Source organism: Topomyia yanbarensis, chromosome 3 (genome assembly GCF_030247195.1).
Source record: "Topomyia yanbarensis strain Yona2022 chromosome 3, ASM3024719v1, whole genome shotgun sequence".
NCBI lineage: Eukaryota > Metazoa > Arthropoda > Insecta > Diptera > Culicidae > Topomyia > Topomyia yanbarensis.
In genome coordinates, this window is record NC_080672.1 from 67,405,667 (window position 1) to 67,432,451 (window position 26,785).

The 26,785-nt window shown below is 40.2% G+C and overlaps 1 protein-coding gene across 1 annotated transcript in view; it reads left to right on the forward strand.

The window, feature by feature from the left end:
* Positions 1-461: 461 nt before the first annotated feature.
* The window catches only part of LOC131688487 (exostosin-1), a 501,100-nt gene continuing 474,776 nt past the window's right edge, over positions 462-26,785 (forward strand). Inside the window, exon 1 of the mRNA XM_058972773.1 lies at positions 462-2,584. Within this exon, the coding sequence (XP_058828756.1) occupies positions 1,743-2,584 (842 nt within the window). The 5' untranslated portion in view covers positions 462-1,742. The remainder of the gene's footprint in view (positions 2,585-26,785) is intronic.

Below are 26,785 nucleotides of genomic sequence, written 5' to 3' on the forward strand. Positions count from 1 at the left end.
TTGTGTTCAATGTACCACTAGGCGTAGCGGCATCCCCCACGTTCAAGTGTCCAACAACTTCATTCCACTGTCCATATGATCGCAATTATATTCACAATCGTCCTGCAATAAAAAGGAAAAGAAATCAGCAACTTAAAACTCCACACTTCCTCAGTTTCAACGACTTTTCACCGGATTCCTTTTTGTTCTAAAATTCACTTCTCCAACCGGCAAATCTGCGCATGTGCCTCAAACGTCACTGTCAAAATCAGTTCTACGGGCCATGTTCGTACGGTTGGCAGTACTGAACCGACAGCTGAAGCAGTTTTTTTCTGCCCTCTCGCTTACACCTTCAGACGGACTCATTGGAGACAGCATCAAAACAAACCGATGGAAACATCGAAAATACATCGCCGCTTCGTGGGGTGGAGCAGTCTGCGCTATACAAAAACACCACAAAGAGGGAGATGCACGAACAGGTACCCGCCGGGACTGATGTGCGAAGATGGCGAAGATGGGTCTTCTTGCAGGACGTGAATTTTGACATCAGGCGCTGGATGTACGTGTGCGTATCTGTGTCGGGATCGGCCTGCAAGTGTAAAGTAGTGATCGAATTAGTCTCAATCGGTACGTCTTTACTGTCGCATCCGTGCGAACAGACGGTGGAAGTGTCTCCGAGGTCGGTTTTGTAGCAGTGTTGTTTCTAGTGAATAGTGTAGTTGGACCGTGTTTTTCGCTGCGTCTGCTGCCGGAATTTGTAATAAGTTTGTAATTAAAGTGTATGTGCAGCAATTTAGTCTGCGGACAATGATACGCGAGAGCAGCTTCGATCGGGAGTGACGTGTTACGGTCCATTCGGAAGATGACGACACATCCAGAGGAGATGGTGTTTCCGTAATTCGAAGTGGCGAATACAGAACGACTACGATTAAATCGAAGGGCGGATCGTCCTAAATCGGAGAAAGCTGGCACATCAAAACAAAGTTTTAGGCAAATTTTGCTTCTAGTCAGACCAGTTTGATGTCAGGCAGTGAATCTTCGGAATGTAAACAATACAAATGTCAAAATGAGATTTGATGCGTTTTGTTGTGACTCGTCGAAGTGAAGCAGACGTGTTTTGTGTTTGCATAGTTTTGTTGTGTGTTTTTGTTGCCTGTAACTCGCATGCACGGCGGAAATCGCCTGAATGTTTTTATAACCAATTTAATGATCGAGTCTTTACCTGCAGCCAGAGGCGAGCAATGCAATGTGTAAACAAATGAAACATACCTCCCGGAGAGGTACCGAAAGCGGAAAGCAATCAAAAATCAATACAACTGGAGTATTCTAAACAAAAATATGGAATGCAAGAGCGCGGTGTTTTCGGGTGGTGAAATTGAAATCGCTGTAAAAGAGCAAGTGTTTTGTAGAATCAAGGAAAATAAGTGAATTGCTCCAAATCATAGCGTAAAATAGGATGTGACGTGGTGAATGAAAATCCGATTAGTGCTAGAGAATAGAAGTTATGTGGTATATAGTGTTATCGTGGAACGAAGCATATTTCGTTCTTGAATCAGCGCCTATTCCCGGATTAAAACGTACCACAATGTTCGTTTCGTGGAAAAGTAGAGCATTAATAATTCCCTAAATTTGTGGCGCCTTCCGGTTAGCGAAAACACTATAATGAATAATTTAACCACACGCAATTAATAATAGGGCGTTATCGGCCGCACCTGCAAATAATTAAACATCCGAGAAGATAGCCAATCTGCTCACTGCCCAAAATGCAGGCGAAAAAGCGCTACATTCTGGTTATAATCTGCTGTGCATTTCTGGCTTACTGTTACTTTGGCGGCTACCGGCTCAAATGGCTACAGAAGCTGTTCGCTATCAGTGTACGGAAAAATCCGTCCAAACTACCGCCTTACCATCAGATGCACTACCAGTTCTCAGATGCCCTGGAACATCCGGCCGCCGCAATCGCTGCCAATGCCGAGCGTCGTTCTGCATTGGATGACGATCTGTACGCGTATCCGGTATTCGAGTCCAAGTACATAGGCGACGCACTCCCCTCGCAACACCGCTCCTGTCGGATGGAAACGTGTTTCGATTTTTCCAAGTGCTCCGATCAAAACTTTCTAGTGTACGTCTATCCGCCGGAACCGCTTAACTCGTTGGGAGCTCCTCCGCCGGTTAGTCCAAATTACCAGAAAATTATATCCGCCATCCAAGAGAGTCGGTACTTTACGCCGAACCCGGAAAAGGCGTGTCTGTTCGTGCTGGGCATCGATACCCTGGATCGGGACTCGCTGAGTGAGGACTATGTGCGAAACGTTCCGTCCAGACTGCAGCGGTTGCCACACTGGAATAACGGACGGAACCATATCATCTTCAATCTCTATTCGGGAACGTGGCCGGATTATGTCGAGGTAGGACTCGGCTTTGATCCCGGACAGGCGATTCTGGCCAAGGCCAGCATGAGTGTTCAATCGTTGCGGACGAACTTCGACGTGAGCATCCCGCTGTTCCACAAGCAGTTCCCGCTGCGTGCTGGAAACACCGGTTTCGTTGCGAGCAATAATTTCCCCGCGAACAAGAAGTATCTGCTGGCGTTTAAGGGAAAAAGGTAAGTGTGGAGAGTTTTTGCTTTGGGCTACCGATTGATCCGGAGGGTTCAATGGTGTTTTGTTTTTGATTAAAATAGATCAATGATACCGTGAAATTTTCGGTTAACCAACTTTCCGTGTTTACGGAGAACTGATGGCTGTGAGACCCCAGGGATGCTATTGTGGCAGATTTATCTGGCATAGCCAGAGTTTTTTGCAGTTTCCAGACAAAAAGACAAACCTCGTTTCTGCTAAATTTTTAAATTGTAAAGTTTTTACACACAAATTTTGAAAACTTCAGTCATATTTTCCCAAATTTGACAAAAATCGATTTTAGTACGTTTTAGGAAGACAAAAATGTATGTCAAATTTCTATGACTGAGGACGCTGTCAAGTGACAGATTTTGCGACAGTTTTAGTTGAACTGCCAGATATTCTTTGAAAATTAGTGGCAGCCCTGTGTGCGATTGCGGGGGAAGATACATGAAGATGAATAGTTTAAAGTAAGATGGCAGGTTAATGAGCTGCTAGTAAATTGTACACAAGCTTTGATATGTTTTTACATTCCAAGTTCCTCATATAGATGAACTGTCAAACAAAAAGAAGTTCCTGCTCTGTCAAGTAAACAAACTAACTTGTTTTTTGTGCACCACATTTTAGCGAGTTTGCGAAACGACATCCCAAACTCGTAGAAAGTTCCAGCGGTCTCGGACGGAAAAACATCGCTGGAGTAAAATCCAGGACAATGTCGAAAAATGATCCGAAATGCTGGCTGGTTCTAGTTAGTGTTCTAACTCCAATGATACAACCGATTCTTATTAGAATCGGTTGTGTCACTGGAGCTGAAATACGCACTAGAAATAGTCTGCATTCCATTTTATAAACAATAAAATAATGTGGAGCATACATTGTGATACTTCCCCTAACTTTACTGTGATAAGTGGGCGTGCGTTTAAGTTAACCTGTAATATGACACGTACCTAATGCTACTGTCACCGAAACAGTGTAACAAAAATGAAAAACGCTACTCTAAGCTACTTTTAAGCACAGTACAGGCTGTAAAACACAAATTTCCAAGTCAACGGAGTTTAAAAAAAGCTGACATGGTTTTTGAAAAGGGTCAATAACGGTGCTGTCAAAATCCTTTTTAAGGAGCAATATCCCGCGAAAAGCCTGTTAACATGTTTACTAATATGATCTAAACTCGGAGTTAATCGGAGTTCCAGTAGCAGGTATTTACACACGTTTCGAATCGAGCCTAAAACTTTTGTTAGCTAGATCCGGCCAGAAAATCGTAGGACCCTGGTGCTGCTTCAACAGAGGGAGCAGACGCTGCTGTAGACACTCCTGGAGGTAGATCTACCCGTTTACAGTACCGGTAGTCACGAACTCCGTTTGCCACATTAACAGATTGCATGCTAAATCATATATTTATTAGATTTATTGAGCTGCTTCCTTACATCAAACTTGTGCTGCGCGGCGAAGAAAATTGCCATGACGTTGCATTATCTGGTTAGAATTTGGTCTAGTTTCTATCAAAATACTGGCTCAAGTGCAATAATCGATTGCGATTGAACTCAACATTTTCCACTATCTATTCCAAAATAATTATAATTTAACACTCGATCACAAAAATATAGCTCATACCGATTTTTATTTCAAATTGTACCGATATTATATGAAACCACCTAACAACGCTGGTTTGACAGAAGTATCTGTCTTAGTAACATAAAAATTGCTCGAATCTATAAATATAAACGATACAACTCATTGCACGGTTAGTCGCGACGAAGTAGAAAGCACGTCGTATTAGTAAAATGTTTAAAACATTTGTAAGCTATTGTAAATTGGCAGTATTTGCGAAAGATTTTTTAAAAATTGGAAACATGATATCGATAGCTTTCCTAGTAAACATGTTTTTGATTTGATTTTTGTTTTAAATCTTAAAATTTGCTTTTGTCCGTGACCTCTCCAATTGTTTACGTTGACCTATATCCTATAGTGTGTACACAAAAACCGTGAAGCAGCTGAACAAGTATGTAGCCAGAAAAAAAATCACAGGGGAGGCAAGGGTTTTGAAGTAAAATATCGGGTTTCAAAACATTTGCCAGAAACGAGGTTTCGATATACACTGAAATATATTTTATGTGATTTTGTATCCAAGTTAGGGACCATTCATTAATTACGTAACGCGAAAATTGCCCAAAATTGACTCCCCCCATGTAACAAATTGTCACAAATTTCTTTATCCCCCCTCCCCTATTACGTAACAAATACCTTGAAATTTTTTTTTTCTTCGGTGAAAACATGTTACGTAACGATCTAGCTTACTCCCCCTCCCCCCTATGTCACAATATGTAACAACTTGTCGAACCCCCTCCCCCCCTAAAAGCGTTACGTAATTTATGAATGGTCCCTTATGTGATTTCTTTTTACGTGGATTCATTTTTCAATATATATCTATGCCATCATTTGTAGCCAGCTTTTTGAATGCGACAAATCAGGAGTCAGTAGCGTCTGGCTCATATAGTACGTTCCCCATGTTGATCGGAGATTTGTGCCTCAAATGTGTATACTAAGAAGACATTCTTGTGAGCTGTGGATTGGTTGTATTGTTTCTATGCTTATAGCAGACTGAATTTGTAGTTGCAGGTTCCAACAGAATCAAATGAAATTTCTAATGAACTCCCGCAGATATAAATAATTATGCCAAATTTTTGTTATGCCCGGTGTTGCTAAAAGAACAAGCAACCAAGCATGTTCAAAGTATGCTCACAGATAACCGTGAATAACATACCAAGCGAAATGAATTGAAATGGTGTCTCATTGGGTCATTAGATGCGCAAACTGCGAACGAACAATGAAGCTAGAACTATTGCGAGCAGCGTAGAATCTTTGCTCGCGTACGCTCATCACATGACGTTTTTATTAAAATAATTTTTATAAACGAAGCGCATTCAATGTAACTAATACTAGGAATTTGAACTAATAGCTTGAGCTTGTGCTACCTCCCCTGGTTGCAACTCCGTTATTGATCGGGACTAGCTGAAATTGCATAAAGAATTAATAGATGGTAATGCCTGCCTCATCCTTCAATGTACAACTCCTGCTAATCCAACGTTTTGCCTTTCTCATATAGAAAGGTTATGCAATCACTCTGAAAAACGTCAAGCTAATCCCGGCCCGGAGGGCCGAGTGTCATATCCCATTCGACTCAGTTCGTCGAGATCGGAAAAAGTCTGTATGTGTGTGTGTATGTGTGTATATATGTGTGTGTGTATGTATGTGCGTATGTGTCAAATAATGTCACTCATTTTTCTCAGAGATGGCTGGACCGATTTGCCCAAACTTAGTCTCAAATGAAAGGTGCAACCTTCCCATCGGCTGCTATTGAATTTTGGATCGATCGGAATTCTGGTTCCGGAATTACGGGTTTCAGAGTGCGGCCACACAGAAATTTCTCATAAAAACTATAGGAAAAATTAAAAATAGAATTTTTATTTTTGATGCTAAATGTATTCAAGGTGCATAAAACGTCGAGATTTGATGCAAACACGAAAAAAAATTGACGAAGATTCACTTTTTTGGATTTTGCACATTTTTGCCTTTCTCATATAGAAAGGTTATTCAATCACTCTGAAAAACGTCAAGCTAATCCCGGCATAAGGTTTCTGGATTTTAACAGGGGCGTAGTTGATGGTTTACGGAGAGGGGTTACACCCCCCTCTACTGTTCACTCCCCTCCTTTAAAAATCTCCTTAAATCACCCCTCAGACCACCACCTCATACCCCTCCCTTTCAACCCCATTTTCTTTAAACCACCACTATATTACAAAGCATACCAATTTAAGCTGGGGAGTCGTTCGTTCATGGGACTTTCGCCCTCCTCACATACCCATCCCCGCATGACAAAATGAGTTAGCAAGCAGATAACATTGATCTAATGCTGATTAGGTTAATGGAGTATGATATTTTTTTGTTTCAAGTGTTTCACCGTCGACACGTAGCTCATCAAGTTCGTGGCTGGCATGCCATTGTGTATAAGTGCAAAGTGTACTAAGAATCTAATGGACATTTCCACAATTATGTTGAACATAAAAAGCCTCCGTGCCATAGTTTAGAGAAATGAGAAAGGCACAATTGCACCGCTAGGTGGATTAAAACAGGTTTTTTATTGGTCTATGTTAGCGCCGGCCAGGTCGGTACATAGATTGGAGTAGTAAAGAGGAATGTTAGTCCGACACTTATTATTACTAGTGACCGAATATACTGTTGCATACGCCACAAATGTCACGAGAGGAGCGAAATTGAGAGTAGGGATAGGTATTCGATTAAAATTGTGCTGATATTTGCGCGCTATTCACGATTTTGGGAGTCTCTGAGCGTTCGGATACTAGGAGATTCAATAGACGCCTAAAAATACGCAACTAGCATAACTAAGTGAAAACCTTACTTTTCATGACGGACATATCAATAATTTCACGCGTGCGTTGTTTATTATTATTCTAACTTTTGGAAAGAAAAGAAAGCTTGTTTATTACAAATAGATAAGAAATAATTTCATAACTTAGTAAACAAAATTAGAAAGATTGAGGAGCCCGGGTCTATTCGGACCTACCTAAGCGAATCGCCCTTTTAGGTGGATAGATGTGAAAGAATCTGTCGGTCAAAGTGTCATAAAATTTCTTTAGCACTTCTCCATGGCAGCGCTAGACGACGATTTGCAAAACTCTACGTAATTCGGACCTCCCTACGAAGCAATTCAGGCCGTATTTTTTTTATTTATTTTCCAATAGAATAATATGAAATCTTTATACGAGAAACTCCATAACAAGCAACAAAAAACAATAATTTGCTTTACAAAAATTTAATCTGGTTAGTCACAGCTCGTCGCTGTTGTGCTATCTTATGACAAGCGCCATTTAGCACATTTCGAGAAAAACGATTTTGAAAGTTTGAGATTGAATATCTTGAAACTTATAAATGGTATAAACAATCCAAAGAAGACAATTGATGCTTCTATCTATTCTGCATTAATCTCTCAAATATTACGAAGATCGGTTGACAATGTTGCGAGTTTTTACTATGAATGTAAACAAAAGTCGCACTCACACGTGTCATAGGCGTGTATTGATGACAAAATTTGTATGACGTGTCATAATCGTGCATGGAAAATTTTCCATAGAAGAAAATCATCACTTTTTAACTTTTATTCATATCTTTGGGTTCATATGGTCTATGAACATTCGGTGAAATGCATTTTAAAGGAAATGAGTCAGGGAATCTAGAAAAAAATGTTATTCTTGATTACAGTGTTGCCAAATATCTTTTATTTCCAGTTTAAAACTAAAACTGTTTTTTTCTTACAACTCGTATAATTTTCTTTCAAAAATGTTTATTCCATTGTGTTCCTCAGACATTTTCACACATAAAACCGTCTAAAACTTCAATATAACTTGAGCCAATCCCTAGATATAGTGATTTGAAGCAAAAAACTCACAATTTCTCATCATGTTTCTAGCTATATCTAAGTAACCAAGTAGAATTTCTAAATTCTGAAAACGCCACTTTGTAGAGATTTTTCAAACAAGTAATGTGGCATATCTAACTCAGTTTACCCCAAAATGGCGTTTGTCATAAGATAGCACAACAGCGACGAGCTGTCGATTTGCGCGTCATGTATTTTATTTGTTGTGGCGTAGCCGCACGCCACTGAACGGTAGTTGATGGAATAGTGGGTCAAAATAGCCCCGTACGCTCATTTCGTACAAATGTGGTGAAAATATCTGTGTTTTCACCCAAACAAAAATCATTCCATAAAATCAGAGCGTCAAGCTTTCCAAAACACGTAACTGTTATTTTTTTCTATTTAATTTCTTGCTTTAATTGTGGTTTTACCATTATAACGATATTTGTTTTGAGGATGGCAAAAAATGAAACACGTTTTATCTTCTTTCTAAAAAAACACATAATTGGATTCAGCTGTCAAATTTAATGTATTAGAATGGCAGTTTCACGAATCTGTACGACAGTCAGAAAGTCTTACGATTTACTGAGAAATCGATTTAAAAAGAAATCGGGTTTAAATTACCCCCACGGTCCTAATAGCCTGGATCCCACCATCCAATAAACGATAAATAATTATACAAGTGTTTACTGTATTGTAGGAAGATGATATCAAAATAGCTTGGTTATGGAATTTGCGTTTCGGGGTTTAAAACAATTTTCTCCTTAGTGGAGCCATTCGAGAGGAGCCATCCATGATGGAAAGGGAAGGAACAAAAACGCAATTGATTTGCTTCTTTACTTGTTGTTGCATCTTCGGCTCAGGTGCGTTCGCTGCATCAGGTTACTTTGCTTCATTTTCTACGTAAGCAGAATGTTTCGCAGGTGAAGAAAGCTTTATTGTGAATCGAGAATGAACGGTTCAAGATGCGATTTTTCCCATAATTTCAAATAACCAAATTGTTTCGTCTATTCCCGAGTGAGCATATAAAGAAACTACTGGATTATTCGTAGAGAACAGTTTGTCAGGTGCTTGAAAAGTAGAAGTAAACTTATATTAAAGTATGCAACCTGTCTTTTTCCAACTAACCAATTTGCGCATAAGTGCACAAGACCTTTTAAAAGTTGGAATTTAATGTTTCGTGTTCTACTCGTCAGTAACTAACACCAACTTGCTGCCAGTTAGACGGTGTATCAAAATTAACAGCAAATTAGCGTTAGTTAGACTTTATATGATATGATAGAATAGTATATGATAGAATAGTGGCTAATACTTCTGGTGATCAATCTGAGTATTTGGTTCTATTCATTCGAGAAAGTCGTGTTGGATAAATTAAGGTAAAATAAATTTACCGACGCACGTGAGTCATCCATTCCCGGCCAGCATAGCACGATGAAAGTCTAACAGCATGCAATTGTCGTTAATGATAAATATATTACATTTGCTGCATTTAGACGAGTTTGATTGCATGTTACATATGTTTTTCTATTCTACTTCATTAATCTGTTTCTTTTGTATATCTATTAGTTTGCTTTTCCATTATTTACGTATACCAAAATAGTATTGTTCAATTTATACACTTCTAATCAAGCTCTTTTCATCTTTTTTCTTTATTCGGCATGTTTTGATTCTTTTTATTAGTATATCTCTACTATACGCTATCTATACTCATATAGGTACAAACGCTCGTGGCCTTCGCGATAACACAAACCCGGCCACAAACACAATGCAATTGCAATAATCCACATATACTTACGCCCGCGATTTCGCTCACATGAATACTCCCCGGTAGTTAAGTAAACGTGGCATCTTTGAACTTCCAAACGCGGCCTCAAACATTAACCCACCACTCGCGCGATCATGAAACGGTCGCGTCCGAAAGTTCTACCAGTCTGGTACCAACGCCTTCAGTTGAACCAATCAAAGAAGTGACGCTCATATTCACTAAACAACACGTTCCATGGTGATATGACCTGGAACTCAAGTTTTCCCATAGGGAAACGGACTACCATCTGTACCATACACTAAAAATTAAGCATCAGATTCACGGTCCGCGCGCGATCAAACAAGAATACACGCTACATCATTATAAAATCAAAATTATACACGCGAAGTCACATACACGTGACAGACACGTCAATATACAAATGCTTGAGCCCTTCGCGACCATCCCCGACACCTACACCCGCTATCTCGTAAACATGATAACATCCCGGTGATAAAGTGAATGTCTCAGCACCTATAAATTTTCAAACGCGGTCTCATTCGTGAACCTAAAAACTCCCGCGGTCGCACGAACATGAATCGGTCACTTCCGGATGTTTCTATCCTTGATATCAGCAGACTAGGTCCATGCCTTCAATTGGTTCAATTACACACATCGAAGTATGTAAAGGAATGATTTCGGGATAATAAAGTGACTATAATTTCGGACCATTCCAATCTCCTGTCATCAATCCCGTAGAAAATTTACGGAATATACTTAAAAAGAAGTTATACGATCGAAATTTCACAAATAAGGATCGTTTGTGGGAAGCAGCCTAAAAGGAATGCTACCCTATACCAACGGAAATTTATCAGCGTTTGAATGACTCAATGCCAAGACAAATGAATAAAATTTGGTTGAATAAGGGAGCTTACACAGGTTACTAGTTGTTAAAAATGTTGAAGTCTTAAAATCATTGGATTTGAAAAATTTTAATGCAATTACACCTATTTTATTGACCAGGTACTTTTTTGGATTTTATGGAGAAGAAAGAGTTACGACAAAGCATAACATTTAATTTACAAACAAAAGTGTTCTTTTTCATATTTACGACTGTGCCTAACTATAAAATATTTAAACATAAAAATATTTTTAGAGAAAACTCAAAATTTCATGTATTTTTATCTCACACCTATTTTATTGACCAGCAGTGTATGTATGCAGAAAATATTAATATTTGATATTAATGTCAAAATGCTGTAGAACCCCATCTTCTCGTATTCGGACAAAGGTCACAAAGGTTCTGTTCGATTCCTGAGATTTTTTCACATAAAAAACAGCAAAATAGATATTCTTTGTAGCATAGAGCAAAAAACTTAGTAAAATTAGGGGATTTCGGGGTCCAAATGTCCCAAAATTTGAGTAAAAACTATTTTTTCTCCACTAAGAAGAAAATTGTTTTAAACCCCATTTGCACGTTAAGGGCACAAAACCCCTAACTACATTAGTCACGGAATATGAGTTTGCATTTCTTCTCATCATTCTTATATTCGAAATACTGTTCCATTGAAAAACCTAAGTTTTCAAACAAAAAAACTTTAAAATAAAAAGTTGTTCTGGAACCCCCGACAGAATATTTTAATTTTGCTTTCAAATGAAAGGGAAAACCCCATTCTATCACATGCTGACGTTTTAGCGATGCCGACTTTTTTCGAATAAAATTGTTCTACCAAACACACCGTGAGCGTATCTTCAATTTTCGTAGCTCCTGTACTTCGCCAACGTTGAACTTCTTTATCAGTTCTGGGGACCGACAAATTCGAATCCATTGTATACATCCGGTTAGTTTCGATGCACCGAACCAGTTAAGGGGAGCGTCTGGTGTAAAGTGCTCAAAATGAAAGTTATTTTGTTGTACGATTTTGAAGGCAAGGTAACAATGGAACTTTTGTGTCATGTTAGGATCTCTTTATACATTCACTGTGCATGAAAAAAAAACTTCTTTTTGTTACGCAGAGTGTTCCAAAAGTAGACGTCCAACCATTTCCAAGTCGAGGATCGCCGCGGTGAACACGATAACTCTCGATAAAATTGTCTGTCACGAGAAATTCAATAAGTTTTGTAAAGCTTAGATTTGTAGTTAGTCGATGAACCACAAAAAATAGAATAAAGTTTGAGGTTTGCGAAATGGCCTCATGAAAACCGAAAAATCTCATATTTTACTGTAAAATTTGCTAATTTTTCCTCAAAATAATGGGGAGTAAATTGTTTTTATTCAGTTTTCTGTGATTCATCGACAGGCTACAGCTATTGGGAATCCTCATAAAAAAATCAAGTAAATTCGTTGATTAGTGTTTGAGTTATCGTGTTCGCCAATTTGAAAAACGCGGGTTCGAGAAAAACACTATTAAAGGGTGTCCCACATCAAATTGCAACACGGAAAAACACCCATTGGATATTTTCTCCGGAAAATTTAGGAAAAAGTAGTTTAGAGTGTATTGTTTTCACTGTATTTTTATCGCTGTCAGTTTTTCGAAAATTGCTGCCGATAGATTGAAATCTACGTGTGTTACAGCAAATACGCGCGTGGAATGCATGGCTGTTTAAAACAAAAGAAGTTCAGCGTGGTCACCAAAATTGTCAGAGACCTTTCAAGAGGTTCAATACTAACAATTAAGCGGATAAAACAGAAGTCGATTAGTTTTGCCCTCTACACCAGACGCCCCCTCAAATTGGCAAGATCCTAAAATGTATGAAACTATGAAATGATTTCGAAAAATTCATGCCTTTCTGGACCATTTTGTTTGTTTTGGTTTGCGCAAGATAAAAATTACGGTAACGTTTTCGAGCAAGACGGTGCAGCTGGCCACATTTTTCTGTGTACAAGTACAGTTGTCATTTTTCTTCAATAAAACAAACGGACATGAGAAAGACAAACATAAACAAATGACGTAGTAGAAATGAATGCACACTGATAAAATCAAGTACCCATTAATGCGTAGAAAACTACGCATTTTCAATAAAAGTGGAATAACCCATTAAATGGGTAAAGAGTTTGTACCCATAAATGACCTTGTACGTCAACCTGGGTATGTTTCACCCATTATTTTTCGCAGAACTGTTACCACAAAATGCGTAAAAAATACCCACTCATGAAATTCGCGCCAGAATGAAAAATACTGTCAATAGAATTACTTCTGTTTTAAAAAACTTAAAATAACATTCGTTTCACATTATTGTTTCCTTATAAAAGTATAGGAATCTAGATAGAAATCCTATTCTAAAACTACTTAACAAAATAAAACCGCCAGCTGGATATATTTTTGATGGCTGGATCTTTTGGCTGGTCTAAAAATGCCGAACTGGCGCATATTTTCAACATCCTCAGTAGTCTAAACAGACGTTGTTTTCGGAGCGTTGCCGAAATGGTCCGTTTCCGCCACGGACTCCGATGCAGGGCGATAATCTGCAGGTTCCACTACGATCCTTAGTTTGCAGGTTAACTCGCTTGAAATAAAGCTAAAGGATTTTTCACCCATTATCAAGATCAATGTACCCATTGACATTACTTCATCGAGTAGTCGTGAAATGGATAAAAAGTACTCATTGTTAGAAACAAAAAAATCCAATTTTTGATGTCCATAAAGTTAGAAATACCACTTTCGAAAAAGTGAAGTATGACACATGGATTAATTGTCGCTTAATTGTCGTAAATTAGTTGTGAAATCCAAAAATTTGTAGCATTTGTTTTTTTTAAATTTGGTATAGTAGTTTTAACTTTACAGTAAAGTTAGCACTACCACCTTAGAAATCTGCATTTTTCCAAGGTTCAAGTACTTTAATCACACGTAAACATTTGTCGTAAATTAGTTGTGAAGAGAAAATAAATGTCGCACTTGTTTTTTAAAAAATTTGGTATAGTAGTGCTAACTTTACAGTAAAGTTAGCACTACCACCCTAGCAAAATTTCATTTTTCCAAGGTTCAAGTACTTTAATCACACGTAAACATTTGTCGTAAATTAGTTGTGAAGAGAAAATAAATGTCGAACGTGTTTTTTAAAAAAATTGGTATAGTAGTGCTAACTTTACAGTAAAGTTAGCACTACCACCCTAATAAACTGCATTTTTCTAAAGTTCAAGTACTTTAATAACACGTAAACATTTCTCGTAAATTAGTTGTGAAGAGAAAATAAATGTCGCACTTGTTTTTTAAAAAAATTGGTGCTTGTTTTTTAAAAAAATTTGGTATAGTAATGCTAACTTTACAGTAAACATTTGTCGTAAATTAGTTGTGAAGAGAAAATAAATGTCGCACTTGTTTTTTTAAAAAAATTGGTATGGTAGTGCTAACTTTACAGTAAAGTTAGCACTACCACCCTAGAAAACTGCATTTTTCTAAAGTTCAAGTACTTTAATCACACGTAATCACGTGTGATTAAAGTACTTGAACTTTAGGAAAATGCAGTTTTCTAGGGTGGTAGTGCTAACTTTACTGTAAAGTTAGCACTACTATACCAAATTTTTAAAAAAAACAAATGCGACAAATTTTTGGAATTCATAACGAATTTACGACAATTAAGCGACAATTAATCCATGTGTCATACTTCACTTTTTCGAAAGTGGTAGTGCTAACTTTATGGACATCATTTTTTGACAGCTCGAATAACTTCCGAAAATGGGCCAGTTTTTTTTACCGTGCAGAAAACATAACGACGCAAAACAGTATCAAATTTATATTGAACATAATTATAGTCATAATAGAGTCTTTGTTATAGGCTAAATTGCACCACTAGGTGGGTTAAAACAGGTATACTACCTTCAAAAATAGATTCATTTTATTGCATAAACTCCATATTAATCCTCTTCAGCTCAATAGAAGATAACCAAAATGTAATTGCTATCACTTTGATCATCTTCATATCATGCATCCATAAATTCTAATCCAATCATTCGGCTGAAGAAATTTATGCCATAGATGAAATGTCTGTATAATAATATGAGAAACACAGCTTTAGGAGCTGTATAAAAATCCTTCAGTCTATCATTCCTGCACCAAACAGTCAATGCCATTCAGTATAGTAGAGAAAAAAAAGTCTGTCAAGTTTACTGTCAAGTGCTAGTCTATCCACTATTCCACCCATATGGTTATGTTAGTCATGCCTCAGGCTCATATTTTTATAACCAACCCCCAGACGAAGCATCAAAAAGAAGACACCAACAAATACTGAGAACCGCTCCAAAAACTCTTTAAAGGCCTTTCGGTTTCATTGTCGTTTCTGGTGATAAAGCGAAGAGAGTGTCGTTCATATTCGTGACTTCATCTACCGACATAGCCCCAACAAATTTTCTCATCATGTGTCTCGGTGTGGCGATCTGATGTCAAAAGTCAGCAGTTCGAACCCAGACCAAGAAGGATCCTCAGTAGGGTTCGCAGTACCGACCCTTTTTGGCGAGAACCGGTACTACGGTACTGAAGCCCTCAGTACCGGTAGTACCGGTAAAGTACCGGTACTCGAATATTTTTTTTTTAAATTCGAAATAAGCTTCAAAGTGAAATTGAATGCTCAAATTGATGACCTTATTCTCAGATGATTGATTTGTGCTGATCAACTAAGTGTGTTTATTGTTTTCAATTGATTCGGAATGACATGACTCATTTCAACAGAAAATATTTTTCGTATGCGGCACCTTCTTTTATTTCGAAATCTAGGCCACTTTGAAATCAATAACTGCTAAGCGGTGCGACTTTTGTCGACTTCAACAGATGGTAATTGTAAGAAACACTATTAACAACAGTAAATCAAAGCGAGAATGGCAGTAAATCCGAGCAGCTTATTCGCAGTTCCTCTCTTGATTTGCTGTAAATTGGTTTCGACCTGCATACCAAGGCTCCTTGCTTTCCTGTAAACTATGGAGTTTTGCTGAATTTTCCGATCACCAATAATTACATATCACTCCATTTGGAGTAGTTCACCAATTCTAAAATTGTTAGCTACTAAATCGCTGTTCGTTCTTTTATAAATAAAGGTTAAAGAGCAAACCAAAGACATGACTTAGACCATTACGCGCCACCCAGTGAATAATAAAACCTATCAGAATGTCGCTAATAAAAAAAATTCAAGGCAAATTTTTACGTGTCTTACGCTAGATGTGAATATATTGAAATTTAGTACAAGATCGATTAAATTTAATTTCGACAAAATAAAGCAGGAATTTAAACATACTGTTCAGTACAACAGGAGCTAGTAATGTTTAACTTGTAGAAGGTAATTAATATAATTAAAAGTAATATTGCAGACCGATATGTTGAAACAGGTCCCCTAGAGAGTCCACATATTTATCATAAAAAAATTGTTTGGTACCGAAAATACCGGTACTGGCTTCTGTTCAGTACCGGTATTACGGTACCTAAAATGGGTCGGTATTCCCGGGATTTTCGGTACCGGTATTACCGGTACCACAACCCTAATCCTCAGTATCGTTGCATGCAAAGAAGTTAGTCATAAAGGAAGGTCATGTTCCGCCACATATCGTAGCACATGTAGCTTTCGCCTCTGCGAAAAATGCCTTTCCTTCTGTCTGGAAGTCAGGTAGCTCAACAAAAATCCCATATTCCACCACCCATCCCCTGCATGGTTCACGGCAGCAGGAAAACCGCACGCACGGGAGCTCCGCGACGTAAGAAACGCCACAATCTTCCTTTTTAATTGAAAAGGAACACAATCTCATCACTCACCCACTCGTGCTTTGTCGTCGTCGTCGTGAAACCGCAATCCACTTCACGGCCGCCGCCATGGCTGGGTTTCGCTGTCATAGAGGTACACACGCGCGCGTTTGTTCGCTCGAATGTTTGAGTTTTGCAAAGAAACGAAAGTCCTTCAAGCTGATATGACTTCATTTTCCCTGTATGAATCCTAGCATCCTCTACAACCCAGAACCGTTGTTTCAATGATGCATGCCGTGCGGAGCGTCGTTAACTAAGGTATTAAAACACGACGGCGACGGTAGCTTTCGGGCCGGTCCAATCAGTTTGGTGTGGTTTTTCACTGGTCGTTTAGGGTAGGTGGTGCTGTGTTGGATTAATTTTGTTAATTCGTTGATCGAACGAAAATGAATCCAATCAGTAGAATGGCAAATGATTCTGCGGGATGAAAGGACAGCCAATCGCACATTAAACCTTCCATTTGAGACTAGATTAGTTAAAATTCGTTCAGTTATTACCGAAGAATTGAATTGGCTTTAGTTCTACGATATGCCAGGAACCCGAAACCGGAAGAGCAAGATGCAGCACGATTCGTCTTCTGGCGGGTGTCTAATCCTCAATACTAGCTTGGTCTGCTGCGCTCAACTCAAAGCGGAACCTGACCAAGTTGACAAGCACGTTTCGCCTAATGGCTGTTCGTGTCGCGAGTGCGTACTGAGCGATAACGTCGGAGGCGGTATGCGTAATTGCCGGGATGATTCCGATCTGTATCACTCTGGCTGAGTACGTGAAATGCCACCAGCGGAGGAATACACAAAATGCAAGGAGACTAGTCCGAGCGGATTCGTTGGATAAGTGGCAGCAAGAGTGGAACAACACGGAGAAAGGATGGTGGACCCACCGACTCATCCCAAATGTACCGAGGCTTTGATGCATAGGAAGTATGGAGGGGTGAACTACCATTTAACGTACCATTTTTTGTGGGATACGGATGCTTCCGGAAATACCTGCATCGGTTTGGAAACGCCCGGAAAGTGTGGACATGCAAGAGATGCCGGAGTACTTGGTCTTCGGATGCCCTAGGTTCGAATAAGTTCGAAATGGTATGCCGGGTATCGGTATCGGGAGAAATTCCGCCGTCGGGAAATTCGCAGTCGGAGTCTGAATAGATCGTGATAAAGCTGGAAGCGGAATCACTTACGGAAACAGGAGCTAGATAACTCTTGAAAACAGCAGCCAAACAGCTCACTAAGATGAGAACTAAATGGCGATGTAGTAGATGGAGACGAAAAGCAAGAGAAGAGTCGAGAGCTAAACGGTTCAAAGGTCGAGCCATTTAATGTGTCAAGTGAGGCTCCGAGATAGCTGCGAATAACTCGTGAGCTCGTGAAGCTTTTTAAACCTTACTGTGAATAACATATACACACAGGGAGTAGCCCGGATAGGAGTTCAGGGACCCCCCCCCCCCCCCATCCCTTCCCGGACCTACTGCGAGTTGGTGGGATATGGGGGGTTTGGACAGTTCAGTTAAACCACCAAAAAGCCATAATTCCGAAAGCAGCTCCGACGAAGCGAATCTGTGCCACTTTTGCTAAGATTCTATCAAAGATCTTAGCATAAAAGCACTCTAATCCAACCGGCGTACTCACCGGAACATCAGGATCGATGTCAGTAACACCCTGATTACAGCACACTGGTCATAGCGAACGTCATCGGACAGTACATGAATGACGAATTGGTTGGCGACTTTGGGCTGGCAGGCGTGCTGTCCTACTCCCTTAGCAAGGTTGGCTGACACCGACCAGAAATGGCGAGTGAGCTAACACTACGGCAGCCTTCGTCCCGTTAAAACCTTGGCAGGTGTCCGAGTACGTTCAAAACTCGACGCTAGTTGGTGGTACTAGGCTCGGTTGAACCATTCCCGATTTTACGCCGATCCGACGATGAACACTGAACACTTCCCTTGAAGGATAGTGTCATATCTAGCGCGGCTTCTCAGCTTGCATAGAAGACCATGTGATCACAAGAGACGACTAGGTACAACGAGTGGAGTTAGCGGCCCGTAGTTGGGACTCAATACAATGAAGAACAAACAAGAAACCCAAACATGCGGAGTAGGCGCAGCGAATCCGTTCGCCAGAGTTGGTTTGGTGAGGTCACCATTACCACCAACAACTGCCGCAGCAGCAGCAACTAGACATCCCATGAACATCAACAAAATTGTACCTGTGTACAAAATTTCGTGTATGCGTTCAACCTCAAACATGCATCGTTTCGATGTACAGGTTCGTCTCGAACATCGAACCCAAGCGAACGATGTACAAACTCTAGTTCGAACATCCGTGTACGTACACTGGGTGCGTACCCGAGAACGATTCGCACAAGGCAAAAGAGTCAACGCTAGTGATGATGGGAGTGAGAAAGACAAAACTGGTGTCACGAGCCTATGTGTACGCACACTGTGTACGTACACGGGGTTCGGTTATGCAGGCGAACGTGTGCACGTGTTTTGGTACGAAATAGCATGTTTGAGTTCGTACACGAAGTGTGGGTTTAATATGAGTACAGAACCAGAGCGAACATTAAGTACGACGTTCATTTGGAAAGACTACCAGCAACAATAGCAGCACCGGAAACAGCCAGGTCAGAGCGGGGAGGAAAACCCAACAGAAACCGAGAATAGTGGCAGCGAAGTGCCAGGTGGAGGAGCTCCACAAGTTTGTGGACGCAAGAAAACAATGCCCATAAGGATATTAAGGAGATGGTTAAATAGAGTCGTGCTTCAAGGGAGCTAATTAAACGATGACTTTTGCCAACGCTCTCACGCCACTCAACTGGGAGAAAGCTAGAGTACCGTTTCAGATCGGAAGGATAAGTAAAGCAAACAGCAAAAGCTGAAGAAGGAGAGGAAAGTGGATAAAAAAGGAAAGAAAAACCTCCGGCTGTCAGAAGATGCCGTGGAGAGAAGCAGTGCTCGTCAAAGTTAATGGCGTGCCAGCGCATGCAGTGCTTCTCAAGAAGGTCAAAGAAAAGACGAAGCTGAGGGACTTTGGTGAAAACGTGGCGAGAGCCAGGCGTACCCTAAAAGGTGGGATTAGGGTTGTGGTACCGGTAATACCGGTACCGAAAATCCCGGGAATACCGACCCATTTTAGGTACCGTAATACCGGTACTGAACAGAAGCCAGTACCGGTATTTTCGGTACCAAACAATTTTTTTATGATAAATATGTGGACTCTCTAGGGGACCTGTTTCAACATATCGGTCTGCAATATTACTTTTAATTATATTAATTACCTTCTACAAGTTAAACATTACTAGCTCCTGTTGTACTGAACAGTATGTTTAAATTCCTGCTTTATTTTGTCGAAATTAAATTTAATCGATCTTGTACTAAATTTCAATATATTCACATCTAGCGTAAGACACGTAAAAATTTGCCTTGAATTTTTTTTATTAGCGACATTCTGATAGGTTTTATTATTCACTGGGTGGCGCGTAATGGTCTAAGTCATGTCTTTGGTTTGCTCTTTAACCTTTATTTATAAAAGAACGAACAGCGATTTAGTAGCTAACAATTTTAGAATTGGTGAACTACTCCAAATGGAGTGATATGTAATTATTGGTGATCGGAAAATTCAGCAAAACTCCATAGTTTACAGGAAAGCAAGGAGCCTTGGTATGCAGGTCGAAACCAATTTACAGCAAATCAAGAGAGGAACTGCGAATAAGCTGCTCGGATTTACTGCCATTCTCGCTTTGATTTACTGTTGTTAATAGTGTTTCTTACAATTACCATCTGTTGAAGTCGACAAAAGTCGCACCGCTTAGCAGTTATTGATTTCAAAGTGGCCTAGATTTCGAAATAAAAGAAGGTGCCGCATACGAAAAATATTTTCTGTTGAAATGAGTCATGTCATTCCGAATCAATTGAAAACAATAAACACACTTAGTTGATCAGCACAAATCAATCATCTGAGAATAAGGTCATCAATTTGAGCATTCAATTTCACTTTGAAGCTTATTTCGAATTTAAAAAAAAAATATTCGAGTACCGGTACTTTACCGGTACTACCGGTACTGAGGGCTTCAGTACCGTAGTACCGGTTCTCGCCAAAAAGGGTCGGTACTGCGAACCCTAGGTGGGATGCTCTTAGAGTTGAAGGAGGATCCCACGATTAACAACTCGACTCTGCAGGTGATTGTGTTCAAATCACTGTGCGAAGAGACAGAAATTAAACCCTTAAGCTCGGAGGCGATGATTGTGTGCTGATGAGACATTGTAGGTAGGCAAAGTTATGGTCAGATGGTCGCGATGTTCACTGAGAGCCCCACGAGGGTACAAACATGCGGAGAAATGCTTCAAGTATTTTGGCTTTGGCACTTGGCAGGGGTTTGCAATAGTTCGGACAGATCCAGGATGTGCTGGAAAGTCGGGAAGACGGGTCATTTTGCGAGAGACTGCACGCAGAGACCAAAGTGCATGCTTCGCGCTCCAGAGGACGGTAGCGATGATGGTCGTTACAATATTTTGGAGCGCATAGGGTGGTTTGAAATGCGCTGCCTACAATAGAGCGATTGTAGGCCAACAGTAGTTGGCGGTAGACACCTTACAGCAACTGTTGTGGTAGTCTACGACAGAAACTATGTGTGAAGTTGCTTCGATTGCGGAGTCGTATCAAGTCCCCCCTGATAACGATATTTGGGAGGCAGATAGAATGGGAACGGCCGGGATATAAGTTATGGGCAGGTTCCCCATTCAGTTCAGCCTAATGCTGGAGCAGTTAAATGAGCAGTTGATTGAAAGCCACTAGTCATGGAAATGCCTGGGTTGTGGAATGAGGCAGTAGAGTAACTAGCGCAAGAGGATGTTCCCTACAGGAAGCTCTAGCGAAGTTTTACGTACGATTGTGCAATGAAGTGAGTTTATCATAGATACCACATTCTGCTGTCCTCCACTGACGGCGAACATGGACTGGAGAGTATGCGAGAAACATACCCATAGCGACCATCAGGCGATTCGCTACCATATTTGCAGACGGAACACTGCTGCAGCACGACGAAGGATGACCGGCGAAAGAAAGTGAAGATGCTTGTCTCAGAGCTAGAAGGCGAGCTCAGAATGCCGGAGGCTGCGTTTCGGGAAGCTAGGGCCGCTTTCAAACGGCAAATCAAACTTAGCAAGTCAGATTGTCACAAGGAGCTGTGCCGAGAAGTAGACGCATATCCCTGGGGGGACGCGTAACCGAGTCGTGATAGCGAAGATGAAGGAACCATCGACGCCAACTGAAATGTGCCCGGGTAAGCTGTAGATTTTCCTTGACGTTCTCTTCCCGAAGCACGATCCAACTACCTGGCCATCTACACCGTACGGCTAAGAAGAAGAAGCAAACACGGACGATTGGCAAGTGACTCACGACGAGCTCGCAGAAACGTCGACGTGTCCGAAATCAAAGAAATTCTCCCGAAATCGAAGAAATTCTCCTGTCAGGGATGGTACCCCCAGACAAGCTTAGGACGGTGCTCCAGAAATGTCTAGATGAAAGCAACCCCGAAATATGGAAGATACAGAAGCTGTTGTTGCTATCGAAACCAGGAAAGTCACTGGACGATTCGGCCTTGCATTGGCCTATGTGTTTGCTGGATTCCCCTTGAAAAATACCCGGAAAGAATCATCCTTAACAGGCTACCGAAATGCATGGAGGATGAGCGTTCGGGTTTTGCAGACGAGTATCGAGAGTGAAGGCAATTCGGGCATTGCTCGAGAGTGTCGAGAAGGTATCTAACCAGAAGCGAAAAGGAGATCGATACTGCGCTCTGTTTACGATAGATGTGAAGAATGAGTTTAGCAGGGGCAGAAGGGAAGCCATCTCTGCAGCGATGCTCAGAATGATGGTCACCGACTATCTATGTCAGACCCCGAAGAGTTACTGCCAGAGAAGAGTGCTCCTGCACGAGGTCAATAGGAGTCACAATGGGCGTTCCTCAAGGCTTCATTCTCTGCGTAACGCTTTGGACCGGGATGTAGGATGGGGTCTTAACACTGCAGTTTCCCAGTCTTTAGTTACATGTCGTCCACGAAACCAACGATTTGCACTCGTTGGTTTCGTGGACGACATGTAACTAAAGACATTCGAAGAAGTGGAGGTCTTTATGACGAAGAAAACTGACACGATCAAGAGCTGGATGAACGGGGCCAAGTTGCAGATAGCTCACCACAAGACGAAGGTGCTGTTGGTCAGCAACTGCAAAGGAGTTCAACGGATGAAGATCGACGTCGGAGGGCACGTGATTGCATCGAAGCGTGCACTGAAGCCGTTGGCAGTGACATTCGACGATCGGTTCAGCTTAAATAACCACTTCGACTACATCTGCGAAAAGTCTGCAATGTCAACATTGGCGGTCCAAGAAGTAGCACGAGACATCTGTTAGCTAGTGTTTGGTCATCAATACTGCGGCATGGGGTTCCTTTTGGGGTGTGCGCTGAAGACCAAGTGGAACCGCAAAAAGCTGAATAGTACGTTCCGGCTGATGGCCGGAGGCAGTATGCGTTATCGCCGGGATGATCCTCATCCCGCATCACCCTGGCGGAGGATATCGAGTGCTACGATTGAAGAAAAACCAGAAACGTGAGGAAGATGGTAGGAACCGATTAGATGGCGAGGTGGGAGTAGAAATGTAGGCTGGATCTATCGCTTGGGATTAGGCGATAAAACGATAATTTTTGAACGACTGCAGTGGCAGATGTCGTTCATAAAGAGCACCAACATAAGAGGTTCGATATGACTTCCTTGAGGAGGTGAAAGAAAAAAATGAGGAAATGTTAAATGACAATACAATACAGCCCTAATACAAAACAGCGAATGCCTGAATACTTCACTCCTGAAGGAATAATGGACCCTACTGATAAAGCCGATAGCTCTTTACCATACTGAGTTAGAAACAACACATCGTTGAGTTTTAGCCATCTGCACTCGTATGTATGTGTGGAGAACCAAACGTTCCGGACATAATTTCATTACTACAGGGCAGTCAAAATGAATTTCCGTAATCGGACTCACACAGATCACACGGCTAATACTCAGCACGCTTCTGTAGCCATGGTAGCCATGTGATAATTAAATATCAGAAGTCCTTGTCAGTAGAAGCCCAACTTGATCTGCGACAAAAAATTCGTACGCAACTTGATCTGCGACAAAAAATTCAGACTGCTTGACTGATAGTCCAACATGAAGACACCATTCTTCAACATCACAAGACTCTCTGCATCAAACCAAAAAGGGTGGTTTTAATGAAAATACCGGTGATCATTAAATAATAATCATTGGCGAAATCATATGTCGGAAATCCAAGCTTCTTAAGTTCCCTCAACAAGCCATCGGCGACAAGGTTCCATAGAAGTGGTAATAGCACACCGCCTGGAGGGCATCCACAGGCACTTAGTTTCCTTATCTCTACTTGTTTTAACTATGAGCACAGATGTCGGTCGCTAAGCATTACATGTAGTTCATGATATATGAAGCTACTACATGACCTCGTGCAGGACACGTCTTTAAAAGCGCCTACCATGTCAAGAAGAACTGCTGAGCTCGATGGCTTTTGCGAAAAATCTTTTTCAGTATTATAGATAACTTGTCATAAAAGCGAAGTAGTAGATTTCTCTCGTTGATAGGCATATTGCATTACATGAAAAGGGTGGTACTCTTCCAAGCTAAGTTTTGCAGTTTCCTACCAAATCGTGATAATTCATTTTATGTAAGATGTGTTAAGATGTTTTTTGTCTAATGAATAACAGTCTGTGAGACAGTGACAGCGCAGTTTGCAAACATGCATGCACGAAACATTTCACGTGGATTTGTCATACCTAAGCTGATCTACTGTGAACCGGTGTTCTACTTTACTCCGACTTTGTTCGTTATATTATTCACCTAAGTGTTTTTTTTTAAATTTAGTTATTGCCAGTAATTTGTAATTTAAAATCATGACAAACAAAAGTTTTGAAACATTTACACCCCCCTTAAAATCTGCATTGAGTGAATTTATTTCAAAAGCTCATTTTAACCCAATCAGCATTTTAAGCCAACAATCAGTGCCTGCTACCTTTGGCTAAGGCCCGGTCCCGGGTGGGGAAAAAGCCGCAGAAAATGTTAGACCATGCCAGAAACAACAGTAAATGCAGGGACGCGGAAAAAGTGGAAAATTGTGGTAGGTTGTAATCAGTGAGATGGAATCGCCTGGCCCTCGCATTTGCGAAAAAATTTGCACCATATGTCCCTTGTCAGTTGGTGGTGGTAGGTTCCTTCCTGCCTACCAGGCTGAAGAGTGGAATCGTGTGTGAGCTCATCAACGAAACGAACCCATAGTCATACAAACACTCACACACACACACGTGCCTACTTTTCCGTTTGCTTGAGGTTGAATCGGTGTTCACTGGAGAGACCATACTCGCATCGTCCGTTTTCCTTGGTAGGTAGGAAAACGTTTCGCCTCTTCCGTTGCGAGGGGACTCTGTTTGAGTTTCTTGTTTTGATTGCCTCACATGGGAGCGATGTGAAGTATTTTAATGTCGTTGCCCTCTGATTTGACGCTGGTGAGTTTCATAGACCTATAGGATCAAGAGGGTTCGTTGTAAAGTCACACATGAAATTCCTGCATTATAGTTTTTCTGTGCACCAAATGAATAGCTTGTTTTTTCTATCTATGTTTTTTAGTTAGTACCGCTAGTCTCATAAGCGAGTTGTCAAAAGTTCGAGCTCCAGCTAGGATAACAAATGGTAAAAACCAACGATTTTTTTTTCTGTCGTATCTCAGTTTTTTTGTCGAGAACTCAACAGCTGTGATCTCAGCAAACAATTAGATTCTTTACGGATACAGTTAACCTCACTTTTCTTGACAGTTCATTTGTACTGTTTACATTGACTTAGAAAAATTAGAAGAAGTCCATGTTAACAGTCTAAGCGAACTGTCAAAAAATGAACACTTGAGTTCATTTGTGACGTCGGCATAAAGTATTCAATTGTGTTATTGGTGGGATCTAAGTAAATGTGACGTTTACTAGCTGAGACTCGAAAAATATTTCACTAAAAATCAGTAAATAAATGCCACTTTGCTGAGATATTGTAGGGGAACATGGGGAGACTTGACCAGGTTTTCAGCTAAAACTGCATAAATCTCTAAAAAAGTCTTCAATCCTTCAAAAGTCATTGAGATATAGTGTGCAAAGCTATTGTGCGTCTTCATGATTTTTTGCAGAATTTAAATTTTAATTTTGGAAAAGTTACAAAAGTTTTTCTGTGATCGTTTTTTTTTGGTCAAGTCTTGACCAAGGTATGGGGAGACTTGACCAAGAGAATTTTGAAAAATCATAGCAAAAAGTAATGACATAAAACATACTGTAATTATTTTTTCCATATTGCCGAGATCCTTAGGTAGCAGTAAAAAATATAAAAGGGTTGCATTTGATAAATTTCGATATTTTAATGCATTTCTTTTTAAGGATTAACTGTACTGCTTGCATTGCATGTTCACACGTCACGAAATCAGTCATACTATTGCTAACTTTGTTTACTAATACTAAAATATAAAGGCTTATGTTTGAGGTGGGATTTTTTTATGGCGTGATTAACAGTAGATTACAGTAGATTAACAGTAGATACCTAACCATAATAAATATCAGGAATTTTGTGTCTTTCTTTAGCTAATTGCCATTTGGTCAAGTCTCCCCATAAAATCTTGGTCAAGTCTCCCCAAGATTAGTTATTGCATTCAATGTCATGCAAATTCTAGTAATAACTATTCCAATGTTCCAATTTATGTAAAATCATTTCACTGCTTCACAAGGATTAAGATGGTGTATTAGTACATTAATAGTAACTAGTAGTCGAGTAGATATGTCCATACAAAGTTTGATAAAAAATTGCATCATTTAATGCAAATTTATTAATCACGTAATATTTTCCGTAATGAAATAATTTTTCATTCCAAACTTTTAAAATTACCTTAAGGGATCGAAGCAAGTATAAAAATATTTTTGAAAAAATTTAAGAATGGAATAGAAGACGCCATAGCCAAAAATAGAATTTTGCGGTTGATCAAATCTCCCCATGTTCCCCTACTCTTTTCGTTTTTACCTGAAGTTAAACTGGTGTAGTGCAAAAAAGTGGTAGACTGATCCCAAGCAACCAGAAGTTCGGATAATAATAAAAAGCACACTTTAAAGTTCATATAAAGTTCCTAGCGAATTTTCAAGCTGCTTAAGCTTTAATGGAACTTTAAAGCTGCATAAGCCGATATTAGAACAAATCTA